Source organism: Colias croceus, chromosome 4, assembly GCF_905220415.1.
Source record: "Colias croceus chromosome 4, ilColCroc2.1".
Classification (NCBI taxonomy): Eukaryota; Metazoa; Arthropoda; class Insecta; order Lepidoptera; family Pieridae; genus Colias; species Colias croceus.
Window position 1 is genome coordinate 10,646,881 of NC_059540.1, and position 27,315 is coordinate 10,674,195.

The window sequence follows — 27,315 nt, forward strand, 5'->3', positions numbered from 1 at the left end:
AAATCAATTCACTAGGTATGAGGTTAACGAAGTTGAGTCTTTTAATTTAATTATTATCTCGTTTTATTTTAACACAAATATTAAATAAAATCAAACCCTAATTTTACTTTTTAATAATATCTGTATATTTGACTTTCACTTTTCAGCTATATTTTATCTGTCATAATACAAGCAGGAATGGTGGGTGGGTGTCGTGTATTTTTAGGTTAAGATAAAAATATGATTATATCATAAAATATAGCAAGATAAAATTAAAAATGAAATTTAGTCATAAAATGGAATCAGTGTTACTTGTTATAACCACAATATTGTGTACATTACTGTTAATGAAATTGTTTTACAATTTGCGGTAAGTCATAGAGGTTATAATATATCTTTCCCGCCTCGTAGAAAGTTCTTATTTTTATTGTTATTTTATATTTGCAGTTCGGCTGTATTATGGCGCGTGAACTGTTGGTTTTGTAACAATAACTTTTGGATAAAATATATTCAACGAAACTGTTGGACGTGTCCAAAATGCGAACAATATAATGGTTTCACCAAGGTAAGCTTTTTTGCATATAAATTACTTTATTCAAAACTTTGTCTTGTTATTGATAACAACCCGACTTATAGTATGATTTATAACTTATTCATAGTCATACAACAATAGAGTTTTTTCTATATTATCAGAGTGAACATCTGTTTCCAGGATGGTGACTACAACAAAGTATTAATAAGTCCAGTTGATCAGATTAAAACACCAAATGTGTTTCATAAGAGCCCTGCCAAAAATGGACTCTGCAAGATGTGTAATATAAACCAACAGTTGAAGGTGACACAGCTTGCCAACTTTGTTCCTATGAATGAAAACAATTTCGAGCAAGAAATTGAATTTTATAAGTAAGTCCCTTTCACTCAAATACAACACATTATTGAAGGATAATAAATTTTTAGACTTTAGGTAGAAACCTATTTTTACATAAGTATATGGAGACAATAAATTTTGTCAAAGACTCATCAAAAATTAATTTATGTTAATTATTGTTTTCTAAACGACCTTTCCTTGTACATAATTTATTTTCTATCTAATCAGAAAGCAATGCTATGCCATATTAAAATAATTTTCCTCATACATAGTACTATGGGCATGGAAAGGATAATGAGTTATTGAGGAATTTAACATAGATATTATTTGCATACTGAAATTAATTTGTTTCCTAATTTTGTATAGAAATTGAAATAATCATACAAATTTCACAGAAGTGTTTGAGAAAAAAGACTGCATTTAATTAGATAAGATAAAGTCATCTTCCCCTTATCAGTAATTATCATAATTGCAATGTAAATACATATAGGAATTAGATAGATTTTTGCTCATGGTTATTTCCATGATATTAATGTAATAAGTGATGAATTGTCTGCAACCATCTTGTAAAATATTCTATTCTTTTTAATTAATCAATCTGTTAAAAACACCAATAATATAATAATAAACAATTCCACAATCAATGTTACATTGTACACCCATAAATGATCATGTGTACTCATTTGTAAAGTATTTATTGAGAAATTGTTTATTAATATAAAAATCTATAAATTTGGTTTTCAGAGCACAGCTAGAGAAAGCATACAAATTATGTAGTCCATGCAGAAAAGTACTACAAACAAAATTGCACAAAGAAAAAGAATCTCTTCTGGGATCAAAATTATTAGAAGCTAGGACACCAGAGAAAAAGAATAATAAGAAAGAAAAACAGAATGAAATTGTCCGAAATGCTATAAATAATATATCCAATGTTGTTGCTGCATTACTGATAGTACTAGTGGCAATTGAGCTTTATGGAAATCTAAAGAAACATGATAGTCTGTACAAAACAATATGTAACATAGAGAGTATTTTATATAATTTTCTAGAAAGAATATTTTCCATTGTAAAAATGAAGACACTGTTGACATTCCCATACTTAGAGGACTATCTCTTTGACACACATAATATATTAGACATAAATTTAATCAGCTTTAATACAGGATTTAATGACTTGACACAAAAAGCTCTAGGAAGCTTTGGATGCTGTTTGCAAATAATAGGACATATGTGGAATATAAACAAATTGAACTATTCAATATTTATCGACTTACTGTGGACAGTATTTGTGACTACCTCCTTAACAAATTACTTTGTGACTAAGAACATGTTACTTATTAGCGTTATTAAAGTAAGTATAGATTTATAATTTCTAGTTTATCAGTTTAATATAGTAATATGTAATCATGTCATTGAGAAGTTACAGCTCCAAAATGTTAAAGCTTAATATTTTCTTAATATTAAAGCTGGACATAAAGATGGGAAACACAATTTTATTATACTCATTTATTTCGTTTTGAAAAGCTACAAATTCGTTTTTGTAAACAAGTAATTTTTTTTACCACATTTTAAACTCAATATTTTTTCTTTTTCAGTTATCTGCACTATTGGCAGTGTTCCTTGTGTATAGAAGTATGAAAGTCAAGCCTGTGAAAATTGTTCCCAAGATCGCACCAAAGAAATTGAATCTTACCAATGGGTCAACCAAAATGCACACAAACAATGAAGATATATCTTTTGACACTGATGACGATGTGTCTCTAAGTAAATTTGGTTTGCACAATTTTACAAACTCCTCCACTGAAACTCTCAGTCCATTAAACAGTAGTTTTACAAACGGCAGATCTTTCACTCCACGCAACGACAGCCTCTGGAGTAAGCCGAAGCACAATTCCACATTTAGCGTTAATTCAGTTACAACAAAAAGCCCCTCACCACTCTCAGAAACAGTATTTATTAAGCCAGCATTTAACAAATATCAGAATCTTGCGAAAGACGATTCCGATTCTGATTTAGACGAAAGTATTAGTTCCTTGTGTATAAGCAGCCCTAAGAAGAAAACTTCCAAAACAAATCCAGTATTTGCTTTAAGAAAATTCACTGCCTCTCCGAACTTTGCTACTCCCATGCCAATAAACAGAGGTAGACCTCTCATATCACCCAGCAAACTGGGTTATAGTACTTCTTGGGTAGCCGGCGGCTACTGGGGTTCTGACGGTGAACGACACCTATTCAATATCAATGGCAGTCGTTCATCCAGCCAGAGTTCAGGGTTTGAATCGCAAACTTCCAGTATGAACCAGAGAAATGTATTCTCGCAGCCTCCATCACGAGAGGAGTCTATATGTGGTGAGCCAGATAGGACATCCATATTGCTAGATAGGTTTCAAAATTGTAATATGAATTATGCACAAAATCCCCAAAACTTCACTCCCCTTTCTTCTCCTGTGTTTCCTCAAATGCAATACAATAACCACGTGAGGATACCTCAGCCGAGATTCTCCCAACAGAGCTTCGTATCGCAAGCGGTGCTGTCTCAGCAACACAACAGCATGTTCAAAACCCCCGGCGGGTCCGGACTGATCAAATTGCCTCAAGACAATTCTTTCACGTCTCACTAATGCTCAACCGCTAGTCACTTTACTAACTTTCGACTAACAATATTTTTTTATATTTTATTCTTCGAACGATTTTTTTTGTACTAAAGTTCCATTGACTGCCATTATAATTAAGAAATGTTTTGTTAAGTTATCACATTCATTAGTTTTAAGTGGTTGTGTATGTTAGAGTAAGAGTAGGTGTTAGTTATATTTTGCTGATCTCGTGTTGGTGCCAGGTGTTGGCTATATGAAAGCATTAAGAATTATTGTATTGTTACGATTTTTATATGGACGTCACTGTCCTTTTGAACAAAATGTGATATGTAAAGACTAGTAATTTTTCTGATAAGAAAACTAAATGATTCTTGATGTTATCATTTTTTTGATTTTGTCATCTTAAAACGGAAACTTTTTGTGAAGCTCCTGAAATAAAATATCAAACATATTTAAATCTTCAATTTATACTCTTTTATCTTAACGCTATATACATGAAAACTAAAATAAAATATACTAACGAATTGCGCGCCTTGCGTTCACATCTCTGCAAATACTGATGAGGCTTAGGAGGCACATAGGTGTCCTCATACAAGGTAGACATATAGTCAGATACATTGGTACACTTCCATTCATGCTCTAGATATTTCTTTAAGCCCCATTCAGTAACATTTCCCTGTATTCAAAACAACGTAATTAATAAAACATGCCAGTAACAGTTTAATATTTAATTCTTGATAATTTCTAGAAGATAACTGTGTTTGTTACTAACAGTTAGTATAACTTCTACAAAGTGTCCGGTTCAAAGTAGATGGGTGATTATGTGATACCAAACCTTCTATGCGCAACACTCGATTGAATTATAAAAGTAAAATCACTCACAAAACATTTAAACAGATCAGGCTGTGGATACCACTGATGTGCGCTCCTTTTATAATATCTTTGTATGGGTCCACATAGAGGCTTGGGCAGATGGTTATAAACGAGGTCTGTTGTAGTTGCAAAGTTGCCGCACGTCTCATGACTGTCGTGCCGGTAGATTGAATGCACATTACCCTATTAAACGATTAAATTGCACATTACCATTATAAACAACTAGCTGCGCTCGGCGGTTTCACCCGCGCGGCTTCTGGCAGAAGCGGTTATGTTGGTCTTAGCGTGATGATATATAGCCTATAGCCTTCCTCGATAAATGGGCTATCCAACACCGAAAGAATTTTTCAAATCGGACCAGAAGTTCTTGAGATTAGCGCGTTCAAACAAACAAATATACAAACTCTTCATGCTTTATAATATAAGTATAGATTAAATTAATGTTTCTTATTGTCCTGTATCGTTCCCATTTAATGGGCGAAAACTTTACCTTTAACTGCTTTGTCCTATGCAAAGCAAATAAAAAGAGCGTTAGGAAGTACTGGGAAATTTAAGATTACCTGCAAACTGTTTAATTTATTGAGGCGAAAGTCAGGTTGTCGAGATTCTGGCTTTAATTTTTCGTAATTGATTTTCTCCTTTGGTGGAAAGTAAAATGTACCACCTTTAGGGCATTCAATCCTGTCTTCTACCCAATTACCTAAAGAAAAATTACTTTTCAATAGGAGGCCTGTGTCTGAGAATGTATATAATATGCTAATGATGATGAAGTCGTAAGTATACAGAGAAAGGTATATTTCGGAAATAGCTTGCCTAAAAGGACCCCAGTGCAGTAAACAGGCCCTGGTTTTAATGCCTTCATTATGGCTTCTGCGCGCGTAGGCGACTTTGCCCTGGTACTTATTGTTTCTGCCATGGTAGGATTTTGAGAAAATTTTTATTTACATCACAAATTGTATTGAATTATTTTGATTGTTGGATGACATTTTAGATTTCATTTTTGATTATGAGCAAAGTTAGACATATCACTATGTAGTTCTAATATTATGTGTCTTATAAACAAGGTCTGTGTCTATTTATATACTTTTGAAACTAATAAAATCTGTTCTGTGAATAAAATCCAAAGAATGAAGCCTGGGATCTAAGCCTGGGACAAGGAATTTTAACAAGGTGCGATTTGCTCAAAATTAATATTATTTGTGGTTAATATTTTTGTCTATGAAATATAAAACAACATCAAATTTCCTTTTAAATCAATTTTACTGTAAATATAAAGAGACAACAAAAAAATGTTAATTTCCTACTATGGACTATATATTCAGGCTTACAATACATGAAAACTGGCAATATCTTATAAATTCCATAAAAAATATGTTTAATTTTTCTAAACATAAGTATATCAGTATAATATAACAATACATACATTATTATGGACGATAATAATTTATTGCAATGTTGTTCTGAATACAAAATCCATCTCTTTTATTTTAATATTACCAGTAATATCTTAATTTAAAGGACCATAAAATATTACATTAATTGTAAAAAACACTTTATCCACACCATGTTTGTACAGTTTTTTTTATTATATATTATTTTTGAATTATCTAGATAAACTTATCAACTAAAATGGATTGCTTATTTGAATTTACACTTTAATTTACTCTGTTTCCATGGGCATAGCTATGTTTGGTCTTGGTAAAGTTTGCAATAACGCATTTAACTGACTTTCCAGTGGCCCGGACTGCTGCACAATGTTCTTCATGTTTTTTTCTATTTGTAACAAATCTTGATTTATAAGTTCCATGTTCTGTAAAAAATAGATTAATCTTTAGTATGATTCAGTAAGATTTATTATCAAATAAAAAATAAATCAAGTTTAATAAACACTTACCTCAATCATAGATGTGTAAAGGTACTTGAAATTTTTGTCGCTATAACTTATAAAACCACTCACGTTAGACTCGGAATCTGACTGCATGGAAGTCATTTTTAACGTCAATGACTTATTTACAATTTGGATAATAACTGTTTATATGATTATAGTAATTGTTTGTGTGATTTCATTCAGGGACGGAAATAAATGGTTTTGAAAAGGTTTTGAATTTCAAATTTGATTGATGCGAAAGCTTGTTGTTTCGTCCAGTTTGACATAATATGACAATTTAGAAATTTCATTACCATACAGAAAATCTAAATGGAGTTTAAACTATAACAAATAATCTCGGTGCATATTTCTTGATCACGAAAATAATGCATTTTTATATTTTATCATATAAAATATATTTTATGTTGAGTTTCGACCTCACATCATTACTAAACGTTTATGTTTATGACATTTTTATGTTAAGTACCTATTTCAAGTGTCAAGTGCCAAGTTCAATAATCTGGTTCTTGAGAATGTCATCAGCAAAAAAAATGTATTTATAACCAATCCGGATCTTTCTAAGCATTTCTATTCTTCACTTATTGGTCGATATTGCGCATCCTGTTTGATGCATGCGGTCAGGAACAAGGTATCAAAAAGCAAATAAGGCGAAGAAAATAGTTTGAAATGATTTGTGAAAAATTATTTTTAAAACCTTGTCTCCATTGAAACCAATAATAAAACGTGCGCTGTGCTTTTAAAAATTTCTTCAAAGTTTGTTGTTTATGTCAAGTGTTACATTTTAAACATATGTGTGTTCAAATTGAGTTATAATGTTTTATTTTCGTTTCTTGTGTTAAAAGTATTGATCATAACATAAAACCATCTAAATTGAATTAAATTTCGCAGATAAATGCAAGTATATGAGATAAGTTTTGCTTGAAAAGTCACTTTGTAGGTCAAATTATGATATAAGTATATTTTTTTAATATTCTATTCAAGCATCGTAAAATGTTAGATTTCCTTTAAATTTAAACTAACTTCTCAGTCCTACACTAATATTACAATCAATTGTAAGCTTATTTACTGATAAATTGCAAAATTCAATTACTAGAAGTATTCAATCTTAAAAATGTTTATGCATAATATTGCATTTATAATATTTTTTTCCCTTGTATTAATGCTTTTGTTTACATAATACTATGAACGCTAAAGGTTTCTATTGCCTTTTCTTTACATATTCTATTTGGTGGTTGACGTAAAATAGCAATTTATTGAAGATTTAAATGTTATTATCAACCAAGACGATACTCTTAAAGAATTCTTATTATTTAGGTTATTAGATTGCAATCCAATATCGCCATTATCAATGCATAATATGCAAAATGATTTCACTGAAATAAAAAGTAAATTTTTCTATTCAATAACTCATTAAATTTGTCTTATTTGATTACATAACTTAATTTTTGCTAAAGATTGCATTCATGTAACATTTATACATTTTACTTCCATAATCAGTATGTAATATTTTATAAATTCTTGAAGAAACTTGAGCGTTATCTATCCGGATTCATTAAATAATTATTACATAATTGCTTTTAAGATGCAATGCAATTTCCTTAACCTACTAAATGTACATAAATTCTTTATTCAGGTCTATTAAAAGCTTATCAAAAAATATTTTCATGAGCATATAGCATAATCTTTCTTTCGGCCCAAGAGATATCCAGAATCACTGGAACTGCAATTCAATTCAGTGGTGGTTTAATCTTGAAATACTTAATCAATTGATAATACTACTGCCAATACTTTTCTTATTTAAGTAGATAGTTAAAAGTTTTAAGGAAACTAAAGAATTTAGATACCTATCCGTTGATAAAAAGTTGTAAATAATGAATTTTATCTGTTAATAGGAAAAAATGAGGAAATCTCATACATTGGCTAGTCAAATGAATAGACCGCATTATACCCGGCGCCGACCCGCCTGGCGTCAGACCGGCGCGACGTCGCTCAGCCACCCTACACCCCCATTCTCCTTAGGTTTTACTAGTTAGGAACATCTTCAGTTTCATACACATCTCGAATGTTGTGAAGAATGTTATTTTAATAGCAATTTTAGGAGACAACTTGTCTATATACGATATCCCTTAATTCACTTTTATTTTTTATTGTTTGGCTAACGTAATAGACGTAATAAAACTTTAATTTTAGAGGGACCATTACGATTCAAATTCTTGAAATATTTTAAAATTTTATTTCGATTAGGAAAAAAACAATAATGTCGTAAGTGTTTCAAGTCATGTCAGAGGAACATGACGAAAAGTGTGTTACAAGTGAAAAAGAAGACGAACAGTGTGCGAGCGCGATTACAGAAGTGCCGGAAGATAGGGAAGATAAGGAACCTAGTGCCAACACAAGTGCCATAGAGGATAGTATACAAGACTCGGTAGAAGCTAAGGGAACATTATGTTGGACGGAAGAAGGTGCGGAGTATCGTGTGTCCTGGACCTTGCCAGAAGGCACTGCAACTCCGAAGGATTATGTGGCGTTATGTCTTACAGGTAAGTCCTAGATTAAAGATGGTTTACTTTGTGAAATATTTCAGTATAGTCTTCGAGGTAAAAACAGTAAAAAATGTAATATTCCTAATATATCTTTTCCTTTCTTAGATTATCACCACTCCTACGCAAATATCCTAATTCCTACCTTATTCCTTAACTGCTTTAAGACAACTGTTTCAGATACGCCTGCCCAACGTCGTCATACAGAAGATACCTACGAAAAACTAATCTAAACGATTTATGGATAATATTTTTAACGCTTTTTATAGAAACATTTTAACATCCAGTATTAATTTGACCCAGTTCAGTTGAAGTGTTGTTGGAACTTGGAGTAGTGACAAGAAAACCAGATGACGGAAAATTGTAAACCGAATCGAAAGCGCTTTATAACTTCATTCAAAATACATAGATAATTGTTTAAAATAAATAAATAGCTTCGTTTATGATGTAGGTAACTAAGAAATCAAAAACAGTAAAATAAATAGATAGTATATTTACTTTTTACCATATTTATTGAACTACTAAATAATTCCGAATCGGCCGAATCCTTTTTATTACATAGATAAATAGATAGCCTAGATTTTGTATTTGAAATTCAGTTATCCAATTCAATTTGTATTTTAAAATTTCCGTCAAATATTAAAATTTAAAATCGATTGTTATTTTCATACAATAAGTGCATTGATGACAAAGTTTACATTGTATCAATGAAATGCAAACACTGCAATTTATAAGTGGGTAAAGGCAAGTACTCGTAACCGGTAACAACTTTGTTGGCACGTAATACATTTTGATTATATCCAAGTGTTATGCAGTGTCTTTGCAGTTGTTAGATAATAATCTTCGTTGCAATACCGTTTTTGTTTTATTGGCTTACACACATCTTACACATAAAATAGACGTTACAATCGTGTAGGTAGTACCTAGACGATGATTACAAAATTCAATACCCATTACCCATGTAGTATTTGTAAGTACTATAATAATTTATTTTTATGAAATCTTTGTGGGAGGCATATGTCCAGCAGTGGACGTTCTGAAAGGCGTTTCCGAAAGACGACGAAACACAATTGTCCGTATTTAAGCAAAAAGGAACCAACCAGCAAACACGCACTTCTGAGATATCAAAGGATTTACAAAAACATTTGCAGCTCTGTTAGATGAAGTAAAATTAATATTTATTTTATTTAAATTCATTGATAAATTACTTATTTAAGTATGTGTATATAAATTTGCTCTGAATACTCTTAAACTTTCTAGATAATTAAGAAAATGTGCATGTGGTTCCTTTTAACATTTAACAATTGATAGGTTTTCTCTTATACAAAAAAGAACCACAACCCAGAGATTTAATGATATAAATGAAACTATGTATTTATAATATCGTAATAAAGCTTTAATTAAAAAGATATATAAAATAATACATATAGAGGACGTTTATTCGACGTTATCATCAAATTGGATTTCAAAATCAACCGTGTCTATGTGGTCTTCTATTGCATCATCACTAATAAGATTGTTATAAAAACTCTGTGCATATTATGGAATGAGATGTAATATGGCCTGAATATCGCTTGAAGGTGAAGAAAGATTATCCAGAGGCATCGACGTATAAGGTTCTTCGTTATCTTCTGTAATAAAAAGAAAAAAGCTTTAAATCAAAACAATAAAGCCGCGTGGCTTTTATACGTAGATATATGGCGACAGCAAAATATTATTAGTTCTTATAAAGCCGTGTCCCTACTAGACGACTAAGTATGTTGTAGGTACATGCGCCATGTACAAAAAACTGGCTAAGTGCGAGTCGGACTCGCGCAACGAAGAGTTCCGTACCATTATCTATAAAAACGGCAAAAAAATCACGGTTTATTGTATGGGAGCCTCTTAAATATTTATTTTATTCTGTTTTTTTAGTATTTGTTGTTACAGCGGCATCAGAAATACATCATCTATGAAAATTTCGACTGTCTAACTATCACAGTTCATGAGACAGAGGGACAGACAGACAGACGGACAGCGGAGTCTTAGTAATAGGGTCTCGTTTTACCTTTTGGGTACGGAACCCTAAAAATCACACGCAACAGTGACCAAACCTAGCAAAAAATTAAATGAACTTTTTAAAATTTTCAATTTCGCGGGCTAGGGCCTTGTTCCGGTCAAAACAGTGGCAGCGCGACTTTTAAAATCAAACAAATAATTATATGCGCTGAATGTACTGTACTGAATCTGAATCTAAACGTATTTTACCAAAATACTTAGTACTTAGGTACCTAGATCATCGACAGTTGTTTTTAAAACAGGGTTTAGTAGTTTCATCTCACAATGACAGATGAATCGTAACAAAATGACTCTTAATAATTCGACTCGCCTTCGTGAACAACAACAGTGTCGTTAAAATACGTAAATCCACACAGGATTCCTCTTGTACTTACTAATTAATGAACTATCTTTTTAAAATCACTCCACAATCGGGAATGAATCAGAAGTGGATAAAGCGTACATACCTGCATCTCATAGATTCAATAAGTACTTAAATGCATTAAATAAAACTACTTACCCGTTGTATCTTCATTATTATCTTCGGTGTTCGTCTCCAATGCTTTTCTTACCAATTGCTTCCTTATTTATTTATTACTAAACATTTTCACATTTAATTTTAAAGGTAATTAACAAAAACAATAGAACTTACCTACTTCGCGGAGAAAAAAAACGACCGTCACGTATTCGAAATACTTCGCTGAATGTCTTATGTCACCTATATTGACAGATGTTCGACGTTTTACTTTAAAAATTGGAGTTTTGCACTTTGAGCTATTTAAGACGTAATGAAATACGTAGTTTAAAGATGAGAAGCATTCTGCATTTTGCACAAGTCAAGGCATTTGGTACCGTATAGCGATGATGGGTTTCAGGATGTTTTACAATATTTATTTATGCATGATAGAACCGAATGCTTGTGGTTTTATTTTGCAATAAAAAATTACAATTAAATTATGAATTTATTTTACGCATAACCATACCACAGAAACCTGGTTCCATTTTGTGTATTAAAAATAATTGTTATTAATAGAAATATGTGGAATGTATAATGGTACCAAGTATGTGCGGATCTGTTTTGTATAAAATGACATGATAATAATATCGTTTATTTGTTTGAACAAAGCAGTCCCGTGGTGCTGTGGTTCGGTTTTGCTTCATATGTATTATTCGTTGTTGCTGGTGGTTCCTTTCTGCTTTTAGTATACCTTGTTTCCAGGGTAAAAATCATGTGGTTCTTGTTTGTATAAGAATTTTGACCACTTTTTAATGAGTATTCTTCAAGAAACCGAAAAAAGCAAATTTGTCGAGTGGTTCCATTTTGCATAAATACGGACAATTAATTAATAACTGATATAATTTTAGATCGGATAAATTACGAATTTAGAATATAGGAAGGTACTTTACTCCGATCCGAGAAACTACCGCCGCCGTTTTATACAAAAGATCAAAATTTTAATATTAAGTTATAAGCTTGAGAAAACTGATTAGAGACTTTTGTGAATAAATACAAGCCGAAATTTTAGCGGTTAACGAACGGTCATACTGCTCATTACAAACATCGGATGTGTAATGTAAATAATTACTCGGGTTTTTCCTTTTTAGTAAATTTAAATAACTAGTGATCAATCATCTATCGTTTATGCACAAGGTTATTTTAAAACCAAAGGATTGTTATCTCTATTCAAGTTGTTCTATCATACAGCTTTTAGTAAAAACACTTTATTTGCACTACAGTTTATCACAGCGCATTGATCTAGACACGCGGCAGCGTGTCAAGCCGAGTTCAAGCGAAGAGAACTGGCGAGCAGCAGCCGTGTGTATATTTACACGAACCATTTCGAGCCACTTTTCACCCCCTTATAACTCAAAAACTATTTAAGTTATATAAACCAAATTTGGTACATATCAAGAGGACCTCAAGATAAACAAGAACCTTAAATTTCATAAATACAGATTAAACAGTTGCGTAGATATTAATATCCAAAAATCGCAATTTTTAAGACTGACTGACTTATAGACATATACAATACCTAACCCACTTCCAGATGACCTAGAAAGTTCAAATTTTGTAATCAACTGGGTAATAGTGAGTGTACAAAGGAAAAAATCAGAAAATACTGAATTTATTTGTATTTAATTTTTTTTTCAATGACATAAATTTTGTTTGTATGGAAAAATGGAAAAGTTTAAAAAAAAAAGAAAATAGTATATTCACCTTACTAGTCTTAAAAAATAGATCAAAACTAATCAGTGGCCGAAAAAAATTTTGAAATCCATCAATAAATGACTGAGATATAGATTATTGAAGTTTACATATTTTAGTACGAAACATCTGTAGATTCGAAGCGCCTCTGACATCACACTCACTCGCGCTAGTATCGCTAGGGCGGATTACTTCGATTGCATGATTTCTTTATTCAAAACTGTTATTAAACGTAAAATAAAAGAAAATTTTAATAAAAATATTGCCTTTATTGCTCATTCAGTTAAAAATAATATCTATATAATTTTACATATTCACATTTATTTATTCTTTATTTATGAGTGTTTAGTTTAGTTTTAATTTCAGTGTAAATTTATTTATTTATTTATTTATTCAAATTAAATACACACAACAGGCCACGATCTTGCCGGGTCCATAGGCGCCACATCAATTTTACGAGCAGATCGCAACCCAACAAAATGTGTACAATTACAATACTACAATGGGATACAGCTTAAAGTTATCTAAAGCGTATTACAATAATTTCATATTTAAAAATCCAATAATTCAATATTACATATATAACATATATAAATAAATAAATATATAAAATCTTTATTTTGCTTGAAACATGGTATTCAATGGTGATACAATTATATTAATAAAGCACAAACATGTTCAGCCAATACAAGCATGCAAAAATAATTACCATGGTGTAGGCACAGACTAATAATAATATACTACGTATACAAGTGTAGGTAATGGAAGAAGGCTTCGTCGAAGGTGATTTAATTTGCGTAATATTAATATGAGTGAAACATCTTTAGGCGCGTTTAGAGTAAAATTTCAAGATCGCGTCATGGCAATACCGTAACCTTAGATTACAAAATAAAAGACAGATGGAGCGTTGCCGAACTAAACCGAATAATTTATCGTCATTTTCAATAAAGCTATGTGTGCTGTCATTTCGCCGCTGCACTGTACGTACACGGTGCTTCTGTGTGCGTGTAATGTTGCCAGATATTGAAAAAATTCCCAAATTTTTCCCCGACTACGCAAAAAAGAGGGTTATGTTTTTCGAGTTTATGTATGTATGTATAATATTTCTTTGACACGCCCTGCAGTATAAACCGTTGGACCGATTTTGAGTTGTGAGGTTTCATTGCAATGATCTGAATTATTATGTTAGTGGCGGTAGTGACGTAGGCTATATACATAAATGAGAAGTCAAGTTTTAATTTTTATTTAAATTCTTTTATTACATAAAGTACCTGCCTACTAAAGTTATATATGGACAAAAAAATTGTATTCAATTTTTTATTAAATAAATTACATAAAAAAAGTTTCAATATTAACTATAATAATTATATTATTTTTTATTTTTCATAATATATGAATACGAATAGCGGTAGTTTTTAGTCGAGAATACGGGACACTTTATTTTCATCATATCCATCATGGAGTTCACATAAATTAAATCGCTAGCGAAAACGACTATGACGTTTTTAAGCTTTATAAAAGTAACAAAATAATGTATTATGCTTATTAAAATAATCTAGTAATTATCATGAACCTTTAGTGCACTATACAAATAATCACATTCACGATCGAAAAATCCAACAGCATTACCCTGAAGATCCTTTAACCATTTTACCGTTTTACCAATAAAAATGGCAAATTCATTTTCAAAATACTGGCAACATACGTTGAAGTTTTGTATTCCTTCATATCTGTAAAATTATTATTCGTATTAAAGAAATAAATCAGCCAAATAATCTACAGAAAACCTGTGAAACGATGTTTTATCTTTTTTTTTGGTTTCGGGAACAAATTTTACAGCGTTTTATTATCACAAGACGGCATTTTTTACTAAAATTGCAAACCCTTTTTGACGTATTGCATGACACTATATGCGCTATAGCACTGGTGCAGCGACGTATTTGTTTTTGATTTCGTATTTTCTTTGACAAGGGCGACGGGCGGTTGTCATGCTCCATCTGTACTTTATTTTGTAATCTAAGACCGTAACGTCATGGAGTAAGGCGACGATTCTTCTACAACGATCTTTGCATCTTGGTAATAGTGTGTGTACAAATTCACGCTGGATGTTTAGAAAATCATGTAATCTTTTAAACAGAAAACGAGTTTAAAAAATTGCAGATAATGACGGGGTAATGTGCGCTGACATTCATAACATACAAGAAAATATAGAAAATAATACAAAACAAACCATACAGAGAAACCGCAAGAAAAAAAAATCGTATATAAAAAGTATTATATTTATAAAGTAAATCAAATTTGCAGAGTAATTTTCTGTACAAAAAGTAATGATATCCCACCAAAAACATAAATGTAAAAATTGGAGCCGAGTTCAATCGTTGACTTAATTTGTCAAAAAAAGAAATGAGATCTAAATGTGTGCCAAGTTCTGCAGACAGTCCAGAAATTTATTTGCAAAGATGTATTAAGTTCTTAGGTTGACTGAAAACTCAATTGTTTTATTTTCCCTTAGAGAACAATGTTTATTCCAAAATATAACTTTTTTAATTTTAATAATATAATTATTTTCACAAAGCAAACAACTAATGACCTATTGAACCCCATAATTTGATGAGGCTAGTTTTACATACTGTTTATATTTTGTGAGGTTCTAAAAACTAGCCTCATCAAATTATGGGGTTCAATAGGTCATTAGTTGTTTGCTTTGTGAAAATAATTATATTATTAAAATTAAAAAAGTTATATTTTGGAATAAACATTGTTCTCTAAGGGAAAATAAAACAATTGAGTTTTCAGTCAACCTAAGAACTTAATACATCTTTGCAAATAAATTTCTGGACTGTCTGCAGAACTTGGCACACATTTAGATCTCATTTCTTTTTTTGACAAATTAAGTCAACGATTGAACTCGGCTCCAATTTTTACATTTATGTTTTTGGTGGGATTAATTTTACTGAATTATTATTTATAAGTAAACTAGCTGCTCCGCGCGGTTTCACTCCCGTGGCTCCACTCCTCTTGATCGTAGCGTGATGATATATAGCCTAGAATTTTTCAAATCGGACCAGTAGTTCCCGAGATTAGAGCGTTCAAACAAACAAACAAACTCTTCAGCTTTATAATATTAGTATAGATATAATAATATTTTCATGAATACTTCTATTCCTGTCATTATGTACTGGATAACAGATAGAAACTAGCCGTTTTGTTCCTCTTTATCTCGACATCTTCATTTAATTGAAATGAAAATAAGTTTATTATGGTCATATGAAGAAAAAAGATGCAATTTAGTTAAAAAATCTACAGGCAATAATCGATAGATTGCTCATCAAGAAACTGATACGTTCATGATCGATTCCATATCATAAGATAAAGCAATTTCCTAGTTCCAGACTGATTTAGACCATTAACAGGCTTTTTGCTGATCAACGTAACGTTTCCTCATCTTGTAAGGCCAGTTATAACTGTAGATGCTAGCTCAGTGACTTGTCGGCGCATTAATTGAGCACAGGAAGTAGGAAGTCAGTGTCCACCCCTAGATAATAACACTTTATGTAATTATGCAGTTGTGATCATTTATTCTTCTGGGGCGGAATACGGTATGGTCGAGTGGACTGTGAAGAACTGTTATGCTGTAAGAACATTTAAAAAGTTGTTTAAAGTGACAGATTATTGTGCATTGTTGTAATTACGGTTAATGCTATTTAGTCAGATTTAACAATTATGTAGTGTTTAGGGACCTTTAAGACGATCGCATATAAATTGAGATCGAGTCTACGTGCTAAGGTGAAAATTAATATTAAGGTGAGACAATGATGAAAAATGTTACCTATACTGTACCTGTACACCGCACATGTTTCCGATGTTTTGGAAATGACTTGGTACGTTTATAGGTACATATTATATTGATGATTATTGTGGAGTAATTAGATATAATATGAGCTTTCCAAACGTTTCAATCGTCAAACCATGCTCTTCATTTTAATTTTGAAAGAATAGGTTATTGACATACCTACAGCTAACAAGATAAGCTTTCTTTCGTATGTATCAGCCTGCAGCCACGCTATACTCCTGCCTGTAATTTTTCTTTAATGGGCATAATTATTTTAATATTTTGTATTTACCAGCTCTGCTCACACTGATTTGGTGGTAATGCTAAAATCTTCTGACATTTATAAAACCCAAAAAGACATAAATTGGGTCCGAGAATTACGACCGCAATTTAGCAACGGATGCCAATTGTGTTCATTTTTATTAAAAGAAGTCAATGAATTCTGTAAAGTTCACGAAAGTGCAATCAACACCCACGCCCTTTAATTGTGCGCCCGCGCATGCTATCCTGCAAATTGATTACCGCTTTTATTACTTAACACGTACAGTAATTGTAAAAAGTTAGTGACTCAGATGCGTCGATATTAATAAAATACATAAAAACGAACATAAATTTTTGAACGAATTTTAAAATGCAATTAAATTTGAACATAATTTGGATATTAGGACTTGATGATTCAGTTTTGAGCTTTTTATTACGATCGTAAATTGATCGGTATCATAATTTTCATGTTGTCGGCGATCTTTGTTTTCTTTCTTTGTAAACGAACGAATTTTTGTTTTAATTTTAATAATAAATTATGCTTGTAACTAAGTAGGTGCTTGTTTTAAATCATGGCAAACTTATGAAAGCATAATTTAAGTGAGTGAGATGTGTTATTTCTTACTAAAGTAAAGCTAAAGAGTTTTAAGAAGGTTTGGATGTTCTTTTATGATAAACTAGATGTTACCCACGGTTTCGCCCATGTGGTAAAATAAATTTCCTATAGGTAATTTACCACAGGAGAAGTTTTACCGGCAATAAAAAATAACCCAAGTAAACCGTCTCTCTAGCCTCTCTCGTCTCTCTCTCTACCTATCTCACTACACACAAAAATCATAAAAATCTCATTGTCCAATCCAATCCCAAAATAAAGACACTTTCGCATTTATAACGATAGTAAGGATGGTGAATTTAACAATAACATTTGCATCATCATAAATGGAGGTTACCTATGTAAACAAGAATTCTGTAAAAAGTACACTTCTAGTCGAAATATTACCTACCTACCGTTTTTACTATAAACAAAGCATCATATGGTCATTACAATAAGTAATGAAGTAGTTATTTAATTAAGTCGGTAATTAATATTAATGGGCCTGTAAAACTGAGATGATCGACTTCCTCATTTGCGGCTAACAATGGAGAGGTAAGAGCACGCGTCGATTGCCTCTTATGTAATCTCGCCTTTCACTGGGCGACTGTTCACTGCTCGTGGATTAAGTGGTACCTAGTTAATTTCTCCGTGAATGTTCCGCATTATTAAGTTTTGACAAATCAGATTGCAGTTCTTATCTCTCTTGTGTTAAGCCACATGTTAAGCAATGTTCGAGCTTATCATTCACTATGGTAATTCTAAAGTCTAAACCAAATAGAGCTTTTAATCATGCTTTTCCTTAAATCATGTTTTTCTAAATGTGATAAAATCTTAAAAAAATCTTTTTAAATCTTGATCAATATCAACTTCTAATTTTGATCGAATAATGATTATAAAATACACACTTGAATTTGATTGGACAAGTCTAAGGGACAAGTAAAAAGGTAGAGGTGCAAAGCTTTTGGTCCTATGATGTTCTTTGTAAACCTATAAGTTTCAAGCACAGTTTCAAGAGTCTGCTTCACCGTAGAAAGGTTTTTGCTATTGGCAAGCAGACAGATCAAAAAATTCACATTTTAGCTAGGTATTTTTGCATAACGATTGCACAAGTTTGTAATATTAGGTATGTTAAGTCAATTTTTGTAAACGAAGCTTTGTTTATAACGTGATAATTTATAAAGTGATTAACGTTGAGGTTTTATCTCGATAAAATGGAGTCGAGGCTCTTATTCCAAATGTAAATTATCATAACGAATTTTGCGGTCTGAACAATAAACAGAATGGAAGGTACATTTACATTCTGTATTCTGTATATTTTATTTTCGAATGTTATATGCGACTCTCCAATTTCACCGTACTTTCGCCGATCGTGCAACAGAATTCGTGTCACCAGCTCATTTTGCACTGCACCGGTTGACAGGAAAGAACCGCTCGTATGGTGTACTGAATTGTACCATTCGCATTAATTATTTATTAATTTTATAACAATGCAGCAAAAACTTCTCGATTGATGAATGCCTTATTTTTCCATGTTTAATTCGCATTCCGATACAATTTTATGTTAACAAGAAATAAATTAAAATAATGAAAATTAACTTCCCTGCGGGCATGAGATAGTTATAGCGTTTCGCGATTTATGTAGAAAGAGGTGCAGGTCACCACGCCTCGGTGGACTCATGAATGGGCCGCCCGAGCCCCGCTCCCCGCCATTCGATTTGTGAATGAAGGCACCGGCGCGTGCCTCGCTGTTCACGTTCAGTCGCGAAGCACCGCGCCGCCACGCGAGCGCATGTTCGTTATTCGAATTTGACGTATCGAATTTCGAAATCGTGCGTATTTGTGCTAGTTATTTGACATTTCGTGTTAAGGATTTACGTATAAACAGACGACAAAGTTGTTTAACTGAGATCACAGTGTGTGGTAGCAGCTTTAAGCGGCACTCAGGAAAGCAATCGTCACTTTACGGTAAGTAATTAAAAGCGAATTTCCTGAGTATCGTTACGGAGGCCTATTCTATCTAGATGGGTGACACGTTGGCTAAGCTCATTGAAGAATACAACGGTGGGTTGTGCTGTAGGTGGGGTGCCCACGTAATATAAAATATGGTACATGTAGTACGCCATACCGTATTCGATATCGGGCACACTTCATTTGGATGATTACTGTAGGTGTATTAGTAGGACTCAAATACTTTCACAAATAGGTATAAGGAGTTCCGAAAGGTTAGCTGTAGAAAACTAGAAACTTAAAAGTATTCATTGGTGTCATCCCAATGCGACGATCGTCTCCTTCGCAATTAATTATAAACGCTTCTACTGATTCTTTGCTGTCTGTTAATTACCCAAACGGTGTTATAAAAATTCTAATTAACCTCGACTTTAGATAGTATTTCGTTCATAATTCTTCCAACTACGTAATAAAGATAGATATAAAATGCCATAGAGCCTCCATGCTAAATTTATCTAATTAAAGTCCTATGGACCTATATCCGGTCAAGAAGTTTTCTGCTTTTAGAAGCTTTTGTTTTTAATATTCACATGTTTAGATTACTCATAGTATGTGCTATGTGATAACTTATTAAAATGGTATACCTATGCAAAAAAAGTAATTTTCATAATCACTGATAAAATGTAGGTAGGTTAATTTTAAAACGTAGACATATATTGAGAATTTCTCGTCTCACAAGTCGAAAAAAAAAAAACAACTTGATCCTGCTGCAATAAATTACCTTACTGATTTACAGAAAAAATAATCAATAATCATACAGCAATTCTTTTAAATACGTTAAGTGTCATATTTATTTTTACTCGACTCCAACTGAAGTGAGTATTCTTAACGTTAACAAATTTTGAACATATCCTATACCATAATCACAAAACATTAAAATACTATAAATTTAGACATGTATTATGGTATTTTATGATAAAGTTTATATCCATACATAATTTTACGTTATCACATCACAATAAAATATTCCAAAGGAGCATCTACAAGCTTAATGTAACGGTTTAGCAATAATAATAAACAATTTGTAATCTATAAAAGCCTCAGCTAATCGAGGCAGCTAAGTAACAGTGTCCAAACGTAAAGCAGGCAGATGCTCTACCTAAGTTGATTAAGGCAAGGATAAAAACGGGCGGCCAGGCGCCCATACAATACATCGTTTAAAGGGCGCCATGATACCTGCGGGTTTTTGCGAGATTCACAATGAAACCATTTGAGAATTTGTGTCTAGATGGTGAGAACTGCATTGTTTGTTAACAATATCGATAGCTGTACACGATTTAACGCCACCTCTTGTGAAAATTCTCTTCTTGGTACACTTTATTGATTTAGATGAATTGGGTGCCACTTTTAATAATTCAGGTGCTAAATATGAGTGTTGTTATCGATAAGACCTTTTAATATCGATAAATAAACTTATTTTATTGTGTAATTTCTTTCATAGGGCCTGCTCTATAAGGTGCCTCTACATAGTATCTTCTGAATGTGCGAATTCCGGTTTTCGTTTCAGACGCATCTGAAACACGTTTCGAATAAAAACTGGTATGCAAGAGTAGATATTTCATTGGGTCTGAATATTCTAACTGCGCTACATTAGTGAATATATCTACTTATAATAATTTCCTCAATTTATGTGTCCGCGGACTCGATAAGTAATGGACTAAGGCTAAGTGCACGTGGTTATTAAAATATCGACTCGAATTTCTTAGGAAATTACAGTCTAGCTTATGTTAAATCGTAAAGCGACGCGCGTCCGGCTCCAGGGTTAATAAAAGTGCCATCCATCTTGCAGCCCACCGGCGGATATTAAATTGACACGCCTCACTCGAGCACTGCGCCTCATTTCATTACCTATATTACCATATTACACATGGCCTATTACTTTTTTGCCCCCGTGATTATAATGTAAGTTTCTGTCATTAGTGCTCCAATGCACTGTTGGGATAATAAATTGGCGCCTATTTATTGTAAGTGCAGTTATTAGATCGGTAGGTAAGCTCTACTTAAGATTAACACATTGTTTACAGTCATGTTCGATGAATATTTAATAAGACGAACATTATATAATATATAATAATTAATACAGTCGATTCCCGAATAAGCTTATCGGAAAATGAGGAAGAGTAGGTACTTTTTCACATATATCTTTACAGATAGAAGCACTTTGAATCGTAATTACATTTCAGTCCAGTATCCATAATGGCCGCTGTACACGGGTAGAGTAAACGGTAGAGTAAACGGTAGAGTAGAGCGGTAGAGAATTAACTATCCTACTTACTATACTAATGTACCATTGGTAGGGTAGAGTACTAAAATTTCTACTAAAACTGGTAGAGTAAGGTACTGAGAACTGGTAGAGTAGTATGTTAGGTCACTCTATCATTTACTCTACCCGTGTGCAACAGCCATAAGTGAATGGAAAAAATTTAAACGGAACAATATCAATAAAAGTGGCATTAAATCAATACGTGTAAACTTGTAAAGGAAACTAGCTGAACGCAGCAGCCTTCATTTGTTTTAATTCATACGTAAGTAATGGTGCTGTGTAATATTTTTTTATACTTTTTTATTGGCGTGTCATGTTTTCTTCGGGTATGGACGATACTTTCAACTTCCTCGACAAGAAAAATAGAATTACAACGGTAAAGAAATAACACGTTTTGCTGTCGTAAATTTTAGGTTCCTTCATTCGTTTAATCTGTTTTGAATGAATCATGTGTAGATATTATTATTTGAATACCATGAATATAATTAATAGTATGTGAAATAACGTAGGTACATATATTTTGTAGGAAACTTTTAAAATACCTACTTAAAAGCGTGTTAATTTATCTATGGGGAAGATTATGAGGGCGTTGTTATATCTTGACGTTAATTACAATTTGGGTTAATTAAACAATTTTAAAATTTATTCTTTGGTTTTAATATAAATGTCGGTGTGAAAGATGTTCTATCACTGAATTAAATGATTAATTACATACGTCATTACTGTATTCAACTGCCATGTTCTTTCGATGACCCTAATTTTTCTTCCATCATGATTCGGTTCAGTGAATAATTACATATTTTAAATTATCCAAATTTAATTCAACAGCTCTATAATATTACTAGCTGTTTTGTTGATAGGTAAATAAAAAAATAAATTGTAGGTATCTTAAAATTGTTACTTTTCTTGAAATAAAAAAGTTTTGAATCGATGCACGTGAAAGTTCGGTTCAAAAGGGCATATAAAGGACGATTTTCGGCCGATTCTTTTGTCTGACTTTGTCGGCTCAAACCTGTCGACGACCTTTAAGGTGAAACTAATTTATTCTTTACTATAAATGATAATACTTCTTAACATTTACTAAAAAATGAATTTGAAAATATTTCAATAACTTATATCTAAAAATACGTAAACCACTGTTAATCGATTAAATACATTTTTCTTTGATTAAAAAACTTTCAAAATGTGCCACAGACACCAAAAAATACGCGTCATGCAAATAAATAAATGTTAGGTGGGTAATGAAATGTGTATAAAAAATGATACGAGGAGATTTGTACTTTTTAGAGAAATGTAAAACTATGTGTGTGTTATGAAAAGCTTTAATCCCTTGGCTGGCTTATATTACCTCGACTAATTTATAAATCGTTACAATAAAATTTAGTGTCACAATATCCGCTAATCCTTATCGCTAGAGTTCTTAGAATTTTATAGCAAAAAAAAATTAAATTGGTTAATTATGTACTCATGTTAGTATCATCTACCAAAATTTATTTTGCATTGGTAATTTCTTGCATTTCTAAAATTATACAAATTTTATAAAGTATCATAAAAATAACGGCAATTAAACCGGATAAGTATAATTTCATTAAAAAATATGAAAAAAATAAATGTGTGCCTAAAGACTTTAGGTTAGCAATTATATATTAGATATATTTAATCATTTATTAAAAAAAGTATCATGTTAATAATTTAGTTTCCGAACTAATCTACTTATTCTTCAAATTCATGCGTTGTTCTTTGGTCTATATTATCTATTAAGATAAAAGGAGAAATGTAACTTTTTAATAGATGTAGATATAGGTAACACATAATGAAACAAGAAAAAGTCGGTATTGTCTCATAATGATCATTTACAGCTTACTACCCACTTTCTTACGAACTGCACACGACTATTTCTTCTAAGTACTGTTACTTATGCTTTTGTATAGAGGTTCTCACGAAGTTTCTTTACAAGAGGCTCCCACATATATCATTATATTATCTAAGTTTCACTATATCAATGTAATTAGTGATATATTACGGCTTTATGTATGTGTAATGTTGTTGACCTCTAGCCGGCTAGATGCATCGGTGGACTCCGCTATGTATCTATGTCAAAGTTACTGGTAATGTTGAATTTATTTTAATAATAAACACTTACTTTATGAAGCATAAAAATATGCAAAAATGATATATTGTTGCATATTTGAAAAGGATACTAAATTTATTTTTCTTTTACTCATACAATTCGTTAAATATCACGCAAGATCTATATTGTAACGATTATATCCTATGCATATAAATAACTAGACCGTGGTATTAAAATGAGTGGGATGAGATCTCAATTACACCGTAGGTAGTGTAATAAATATTATATTGTTTTTAATTTATTAATCCATACATTCTCTACTGCCCTTTTAATTTTCTGTTTCTTTACGTCAGATATAATTATGTGGGATTATTGAACCAGAAAATTATCAATAATTAAATCGTAATTTAAAATATGTTAAGTTCCGTTAATGTTTTAACCGTGTAGAGTTCAAATGAAACAGGTTGTAAGGCTCGCTTATTTTAATAATATTTAAATATACGTCTTCGAATCCGGAACTGTGGAATGGAACCAGGCAAGCGAGTCACTAGATCATAGAAGCTAGTTTTGTTTGTCATTAGATAATTTCTCAATGCTCGTATTGTATACCTACACCAATATTAGCAACAATCTATGATATAAAGAAAGTCGGGTCAGTTATAACCACTATTACTCTATTTAAGTTTGTTTGTAGCTGTTAAATAATTAAACGGTTACAAAAAGCGTCTCTATAAAGTTATAGCCGTGGCGAGCATCTAGGTTATATTATACCTACATAAAGTTACATAAATACCTTTCCCATATCACACTTTATAAAGTCCAAAAACTATTGAAATGGTATATGAAATGACCAATTCAAAGGATATCATATAAATGCGGGTATTATATGTTATTGCGTTTCGTCCGGTAAGTGAAAACACCGGAGATCCAATTTCCTCGTCAGCCTCTACCATTTCAACACGAGTCTAGAGGTATAAGGCAACAATCTTGGAGGCCTATGGTGATATTTTTTTAAATAAGTAGATAGTTATTACAATGTTGGCTGTCTAGAACTTTGTTTTTTTTATCGAATTGTGTTCTGTATTTGAAATTGGCGCATAATTTTCTGATGATAGATGATTCAGGTTTAAATTAATGAAAATAGCAAAATATTTAGCTTACCGTGCAGCAAGTCCGTCCAACTACTAATATCTGATTACAGATAAAATCTGATTAAGAAAGATCAAATAATTCAAAGTTATCGTTGTCCGCCATTTTCCAGGAACCACTAAACAAGGGCCTGTAAAGTGACGTTGATAACATTCACACCGTTTTCCGTCGGAGACTGATCGTTAAAGCAAATTACTCGTCGACACGTCGTAAAGGCATTAGCTCGGAGTGGAGCATTGTTGCCGAGTGAAAAACATTGAGAGGAAACGATAAATAATGTTCGGAGTTTATACGATCGGAGTAATGGCGGCTTGATCTGCGTCCGCGCCCGCGCCGTCATGCGCACCCTCTTAAACTTGTTTGCGTTCCTTATTCTTATATAAAGTATCATGTAATAGATGTATTGCAGGTAAATTTATATTCAGATATTGTATCGTTAAAATATCAAAATCCTGAATACGAATCAATTCGTCTATATTAATTCTTATTCCACTCAAATTGGACTAATATATATTATTAATACCTACTACTTAATCTTAAGTACTCGTTTGTAAAAAAAAAAAGATCAATAGACACGTTTCATTTAATAAAGCGAATCACAACGAGCGTGGGAGTGGTTAACTAATCGCCAGGTGTAAATGACTTATCTGCAGATGTTACACCTAACACCCATTCATATCGATCACAATACAAAGTCACACTGGCCATTTATTGCACAATAACTCACGTGGGAACAAATAACTAACTAAAATAAACAAACCAATAGCGATTAGTAAATTAAACAAAACTATGCCTACCTTACTATTGTTAACTACCGACAATTTACCGTAAAAAATCTCTGCCGTACAAATAAGCGGAAGTCAAAGTCGGAACAAGAGATCCGTTGACTTTACACTTATTAAAATTCATCCTTTCCGGAACAGCCCTTAAAACTGGGGTGGAATGCACTCAGGCGAAAACGGAAGTGACATACGCTCGCCATACCGTCCCGTAATTGTTGGCACGGGCTTGCGTTTCCGGTTTTGAGAAAACAAAAATAGATTTTAATCTTTTTATAGCTGACGCGACTGCAAAAATTTTAACAAAAGGTGAAATTGCGAAAGGGTTTTTATAAATCTAGAAAATATTACTTCAAATGATGCTGATGCCTTAATTTCATCGTCTCTTGGCATATAAAAAGTATGTAAAGACTTCTTGAAACCTTCGTGATTATAAACACTGATATTTTTTTACAGCATACAAAATATAAATAAACCAAATATTAAAAAAAGACGTGTGGCACTCGGGGACTGCCGCGGTAAAGCTATTGCATACTGCATAGCATGCCTTCAAGCCACACCTCCCGTGCCCGTCGGAGTGGTGAGCGTGAGGTTTTTTCGTTACGGAATTTCTGGATTCGATCCCCGCGCTCAAGGCCCGCGATAGAAGCTATGCAATAGCTTAAAAAAAATTGAAACGTATCTGATGTTTATAGCTAAGGCGTCGTAGATAATTTAAAATTGAGGCCGCAGCTCCATTAATCTATCCGCTCTGTCCATTCTTTCGTATATGGTTGGTACATACTCCATTGAATTCGGCCTTACTATAAAGTTGTTGATGCGCCATAAGCGGTTCCATTATGCGTGTCCTTTGAGAAGAATATAAGATATACGCGTGTTGAATACAAGTGCATTGCATGAATGTGTTATCAATGAGCCGACCAATGGGCTAATAAAGCCAAGGACGGATTATGTAAGATGCATAATTGCTAGAGAATTTACATTTGAGAATAACACATCTAGGTAATCAATTATTCATTTAGTTCTTATATACCTGTAGTTAGCCGCAGCTGCTGTTGTATACGCTGGTAGTAAAAGTGATAAGTATGGAGCGTCTGATTCTGCCACTCATCTTGTTGAGTTGTAAGAACTAATTCAAATTGTTTATGCGGTAAGGGGCAAATATAAACTAAGTGATATGTCGTATGACGACGTATCACTTAGTTATTTTCGTATTAGTCACTTTATATATCGGCGGTTTCAAAAACACTTTGATGATCGCAGAATAATCTTTCAATCAGTATGAATATGGATTGCGGGTAAATATTTAAATGTGTTTTATTTAAATTGCCCATACATGTGACCATGACAGGTAATCCGAATGTAATTGATTC

General features: G+C 32.3%; 4 protein-coding genes across 4 annotated transcripts in view; 2 read left to right on the forward strand and 2 right to left on the reverse strand.

The window, feature by feature from the left end:
- Positions 1-165: 165 nt before the first annotated feature.
- Positions 166-3,892, forward strand: LOC123691163. Its single transcript, XM_045635438.1, has 5 exons — positions 166-349; positions 427-544; positions 692-882; positions 1,592-2,198; positions 2,443-3,892. Exons 1-5 carry the CDS (start codon positions 258-260, stop codon positions 3,466-3,468), a joined length of 2,034 nt encoding a protein of 677 aa, XP_045491394.1. The 5' UTR covers positions 166-257; the 3' UTR covers positions 3,469-3,892.
- LOC123691164 lies at positions 3,738-5,444 on the reverse strand. Its single transcript, XM_045635439.1, has 5 exons — positions 5,128-5,444; positions 4,875-5,014; positions 4,324-4,497; positions 3,963-4,117; positions 3,738-3,870 (listed from the first exon to the last, which is right to left on the reverse strand). Exons 1-5 carry the CDS (start codon positions 5,228-5,230, stop codon positions 3,822-3,824), a joined length of 621 nt encoding a protein of 206 aa, XP_045491395.1. The 5' UTR covers positions 5,231-5,444; the 3' UTR covers positions 3,738-3,821.
- A 111-nt stretch (positions 5,445-5,555) lies between these two features.
- On the reverse strand, positions 5,556-6,466 carry LOC123691165. The gene is made up of 2 exons (XM_045635440.1): positions 6,209-6,466; positions 5,556-6,124 (listed from the first exon to the last, which is right to left on the reverse strand). The coding sequence occupies exons 1-2, from the start codon at positions 6,302-6,304 to the stop codon at positions 5,975-5,977; spliced, it is 246 nt and encodes an 81-aa protein (XP_045491396.1). The 5' UTR covers positions 6,305-6,466; the 3' UTR covers positions 5,556-5,974.
- Positions 6,467-8,416: 1,950 nt separating this feature from the next.
- The window catches only part of LOC123691015 (E3 ubiquitin-protein ligase HECW2), an 87,812-nt gene continuing 68,913 nt past the window's right edge, over positions 8,417-27,315 (forward strand). The window contains exon 1 of the mRNA XM_045635191.1: positions 8,417-8,742. Within this exon, the coding sequence (XP_045491147.1) occupies positions 8,481-8,742 (262 nt within the window). The 5' untranslated portion in view covers positions 8,417-8,480. The remainder of the gene's footprint in view (positions 8,743-27,315) is intronic.